Source organism: Corvus brachyrhynchos, unplaced genomic scaffold (assembly GCF_000691975.1).
Source record: "Corvus brachyrhynchos isolate BGI_N302 unplaced genomic scaffold, ASM69197v1 scaffold175, whole genome shotgun sequence".
NCBI classification, from domain to species: domain Eukaryota; kingdom Metazoa; phylum Chordata; class Aves; order Passeriformes; family Corvidae; genus Corvus; species Corvus brachyrhynchos.
Genome location: NW_008238448.1, coordinates 4,584,876 through 4,590,256, shown reverse-complemented (window position 1 = coordinate 4,590,256; position 5,381 = coordinate 4,584,876). Strand labels below are relative to the sequence as shown.

The 5,381-nt window shown below is 43.9% G+C and overlaps 1 protein-coding gene across 1 annotated transcript in view; it reads left to right on the top strand.

Annotated features, from left to right (window-relative positions):
- Positions 1-5,219: 5,219 nt before the first annotated feature.
- YTHDC1 (YTH domain containing 1) overlaps positions 5,220-5,381 on the top strand; it is a 20,902-nt gene continuing 20,740 nt past the window's right edge. The window contains exon 1 of the mRNA XM_017736737.1: positions 5,220-5,297. Coding sequence (XP_017592226.1) covers positions 5,220-5,297 — 78 coding nt within the window. The remainder of the gene's footprint in view (positions 5,298-5,381) is intronic.

Below are 5,381 nucleotides of genomic sequence, written 5' to 3'. Positions count from 1 at the left end.
ACTGTAGATCCCTTTCCTGCAGCAAAGAAAAGAAAATAGTTCATATTGATCTGGAATCAAAATATGCACCAAACACAAGATGCTGCCACCTCCTGATTCAGTAGGGGACTGACCTAGAAAACCCACAAAGCTGAACAGGGTTGCAGCTGGACTGAGCACATCTAAACACTACTCATGGCTGCCAAAAGGGGACAGTTGCTTTTTCTCTGTGTTCATCCTGCCACTTGAAAAGCTACTTCAACTCGTGGTCTGGAAAGTCATCCATGAAAGAAAAATGAAACTTTTATTTCAGATAAGCAATTTAAATCAGGCCACTGATGACTACAAGAATTGGGAGCAGCACAGCTGAAAGCAAGGGACAGGCGAGATAGAAGAGAAGGTCACCATATCCTGCAGCAGGAACACAGACCACCTCAGCTGTATCATTTAACCTTACTTCAGGGGATTTGAAAAGGCAAGGGACAGAGAAATAATCTGGTCTCTAAAGAAGAAGTGCTCAAATAAGGGAAAATTGCAGAGATAATTATGAAATGCAGATTCTTCAGGTCTCTCCACAAAACCAAAATCAATGGGACCATTCAACAAACTCAGCTTTGTCCGAACTTGCTTGTCACTGAAGTGACTATTCAACTCTTCAGAGTCAATCTGTCTCACAACATGCACTTCCAAAAGCATTTCTCAGGTTTTGTTTATCTATTCATAAAAATCTCACCCTCCTTGAAACCCAATGAAAACAAATAGATATCGCCCTTAACACTATCAGCATAAGAATCACCTCATCTAAGGGGAGAAGGGGAGAAGAAAGAAGCCTGAGGGGAAAAAAACAGGTAACAAACACAAATAGGAAAAATGATAGGAAAAGCAGCCAAATCCGTATCTTGTGGGAGACAGGGAAAAATCTTGTTGGCTTCCAAGAACTTAAGTTTCCCTTTCCCCCTCCCCCCTCCAACTTATTAACTAACTAAATAAAAATAATTTTTTGAGTAATCCTTATTGGGAGTTTCCTGTTTACACAGCAGTTACTCCGTGATCCAATAAACTCCCTGGCCTGAAGTACGTGACCTTGACACACACTCAGTCCAGAATACAGCAGTTACCTTGTAAACAGGAAGCTGCCAGTGCACCAAGGCACAGGAACAAGAAGCACACAGAAGTTATACTTCTGCACCAGCACCTCCTGCAGCTTACTTCAAGTGCAAATCAGGAATTAAATCAAATAATACATCATGAATACCTATGCCAACAAGCATTTGCCAGAACTCTCTGAAGCTTTCTTGAAAAATCACATTTTTTTAAATTGTAAACATTTTCCTTGGGCTGACATAGCCAAAAGACTTTCAGACATAGGAGGGTGGCTTTTGAAAGGCTTTTAGGCATAAGTGAATTAGAGCAAAGCAGAGGAAGTTTTTATTATAACCTGCAACTTACTGTTTTGGGGTTGTAGGTAGATGACAAGCATTAGTGTTCATATATTCTGGAAGGTATCAGGCTTTATGGGAATCACACACATGGTAATACAAGGCAAATGTATGGGTGTATCAGTAGCTTAAATACCAGGCTGCAGCTACATGGATGGCTCCCTGCTAACCTGCATCACAAAAGTCTGCCTTTTGATAAGAGCAGAAGCAGTAACAAGTCTTATCCTCTGATCTGGAACACAAATTCCAAAGCAGTGGACTTTGCATTTTAATCTTAGACAACTAATCTACTTTACAAAAGTGATAGTCCCACTTCACCTTGGTTCCCCACAGTTCCAAGTTACACAGACCGCAACAGGCCTACAAAAAATAGTTTCCAAAAATACATCTTAAACAATCAGCAGCCATTCCCACTCAGCCCCCTGATAGACAGCTGAAGACATGGACATAAGAGCAAGCCCAAATTTGTCTCTTAAGTGGAACACAGATATTCTCAGTCACCCTAGTAATTTCTCAGTAGTGGCCCATCCTAATAGACTGTTTTCAGAGAATGTCCATTAGCAGTTACTTGCACCAAAAAGGACAAATGGGCTAATATTGTTATAAAGACTATTTCAAAGGGAAAACTTCCAAGCAGCTGTAGTGATCTGGTTTTGAAAGGCGTTAAGCAGACACCAAGGGAATTCTCCAACATGCCTTTAAAACAGGTTTGAGCAAAGTAATTAGCTGTCCCTTTGAATAACTGTATCTATCAAATCTCTGACACAGCAAGATCTAAAAGGGAGCTCACTACCAAGTTTAGCACCATTTTCCCCCCTCCCTTCCACAGCGATTTGCTATATTGTAATCTACGCAGGAAGCCACAGCTACCAGCTGCTTGCTGCACTAAGGAGTCCCTCTTACCCTATAATTCTTGAACAAGAGCCCATCAATAACAAAACATATTATGGGACCTTTGGAGATGGTTTAGTCTATATGGAGCCATTACACCCTTGAAAAAACCATCAGTAGCTATGCTCACTTGCAGATACCCACCACCACCACCAACATACTACAGTAAAGGTGCTGGACTCATGCTACCAATATTTGAACTTTGTCCCATGTGAAAGGCATGAAACCCACCAAAAGGCCCATGATGGGCTTTAAAGTACAGTGCTCTCCAAAGCTCTCTCGGTGTACCTGCAGATTGAAAAGGAAGCACAAAAACTGACACGAGCAGCAACTCCACAGAGTGCCCTTCCATTTAACTCATGCTAACTGCACCATCTAGTGCATCACATGCAAACAGACCTTCTTTCCATAGGTAACAGGCAGTAAAGTTGATACCACACAGTAATTTCTAGTAAAATCAGAAAACGCAGGTAGTGCTTGTAAGTAACACATGCTAAAAAAACTTGTGTGCATACCAGTCACTGAAACGTCACTCCACAAGCAGCTTACCCAAGTGATGATCGATATGATCAGAACACACACAAGAATTGCTTCAGTCTTTGGCCACAGAATCAAGAAGTTAAGTGCCAGCAAAACTACTGCTGTCAAGTCCTGCCTATTTGACAAAGTAACACACCAGAAAACAAATAAATGGGATAATTGTTTAATGAGTTTCAGGTTGTAGCACCGCAGTAGTAAGCGCCTTTTATCAAATCAAGAAGCCAATACAAAGCTGAAGAATATGTACCTTTATTTCGTTCTGTAAAACTTCACAATCACCTCACAATTTTCACCTCATCACATAATTCCATCTTTCATCATCTCTCTCTGCAGAAATACTTCAGTTCTTCAGGGCATGCTTTCATCCTCTGCTCAGACTTTGCTTGCACAGCTTTGAAGTGAGATAGACAACACCAAGCAGTGCTACAGAGTGCCTTTTGCACTCCAGCCCCCATCACTGGAAAGGAAAAGTGCTTCCTTAAGCTAGCCAACAGCTGCTATGCTGACCGGGCATTTTTACCAACCTGTCCACTCTGGGAGCACAGGCAAACACACTGAATATCAGGAGTGAAGATTCCTGGAACTGGATTGTTTTGGAGGGGGGAATTCAAGGCATTTAGTTGACTGGCTGCACCTATCAGGCTACTCTAGCAAATACCTGCAGCCTTAAAACAAAAATTATGCCATAGTCTACAGCATTAGTCACCTCACTATGCCTCTGCTCCAGTTAAAGAAAAAAAGAAGGAGAAAAAAATAAAGCAGATAGAGCATTTGTAACAGTAGTATGTCAGCTAATAGGATACAAACATATAAACTACCATAGTGGACAAAACAAGCTCTTACTTTGTAATTGCAAATTACACACAGCCCTAATCATAGAATCATGGAATCATTAAGGCTGGAAAAGACCTCCAAGATCATTGAGTCCAACCTTTGACCAATTACCACCATGTCAACTACACTGTAGCAGTAAGTGCCATGTCCAGTCATTTTTTGAGTGCCTCCAGGGGTGGTGACTGTACCACCTCCCTGGGCAGCTCATTCCAAGGCTTAACTAACCTTCCTGTGAAAAAATTATTCCCAATATCCAACCTGAACCTTCCCTGGCACAGTGTGAGGCCATTTCCTCTCATCCTGCTGCTACTTGCCTGGGAGAAGGGCCCAATCTGCACTGCACAATAACTTTCTTTCACGTAGTTGTAGAAAACAACAAGTTCTCCCCTGAGCCTCCTGTTCTTTTGGGTGCCCCATGGGTTGCCAGCTTCTCCAGAAGAACGCTGTGAGACACAGCACCAAAGGCTTTACTGAAGTCCATATAGACACATCCACAGCCTTTCCCTCATCCAGTGGGCAGGTCACCTGGTTATAAAAGGACATCAGATTAGTCAAGAAGGACCTGCCTTTCCTAAACCCATGCTGTGGCCTGATCCCCTGGTTGTCCTGTACGTACTGGTAACCTACCAAATGCAACTTAGTGCCCAAGCTTCTTCATAAGCTGCCTGAAAGGGCAACTAAGATGAGGTGGTAAAGTTACAACTTACATTATGGTAGAAAAGGGTGATACTCTAAACCAAAATTTATTTTAAAAATTATTTGGATGGATAAAGCACGCTTGTTTCATATTTCATAGAATCACAGAATGGTTTGGGCTGGAAGTGACTTTAAAGGTCATCCAGTTCCAATCCTGCTGCCATGGGCAGGGACACCTTCCACTAGACCAGGTTGCTGAGGGCTCCATTGAACCAGATCTTGAACACTTCCAGGGATGGGGTACACATAGCTTCTCTGGGCAGCCTGTGCCAGTGCCTCACCACTCTCACTGTAAAAAATTTCTTCCTCATATATAATCTAAACCTATTCTCTTTCATTTTGAAGCCATTCCCCCTTGTCCTAACTCTACATGTCCTAGTAAGAAGTCTCTCACCATCTTTCTTCTTGGACTCCCTCCAAGTACTGGAAGACCAAAATTAGGTCTTCCAAAATCTTCTCTAGGCTGAACAATCCAAACTCTTTCAGCCTTCCCTCATAGGAGAGGTGCTCCAGCCCTCTCATCAGCTTGGTGACCCTCCTCTGAACTGGCCTGATTGCCAGGAGAAAGAAAAAAATAATGAGAAGGGGAAAAAAGGTAAAAGACAAGAGAAAACCAGACAACAGCAATGCCCAACACCAGGAGTTAACTAAGCACTGTTACTTTGTCCCACCCAAGACTCTCAGAAAGGGCTCCAACATCACACGCAGCTGTCACAACAGCACGAGGACGCCGAGAAATACGAGCTTCCCGCACTTCCGAGCGGGCAGAAGCCTTCTCCTCTCCCTACACCTCTTTTCCCGTCCAGCGAAACGCAGCCCAGGGCCCTGCCAGGCACGAACATGGCGGCTGCGCCCTCAGCGCCCGGGTGGCGCATGCGCCGCCCCCGCCCGCCCGCGGCGCGCTCTGACGCGGGGAGCGTAAACAAAGCGGCGCCCTGTGGGAAGAGGGAAGCGCTACGTGCAGGAAGAGGGAGCCTCCATCTTAGGCGCTCGTCGCGGCGG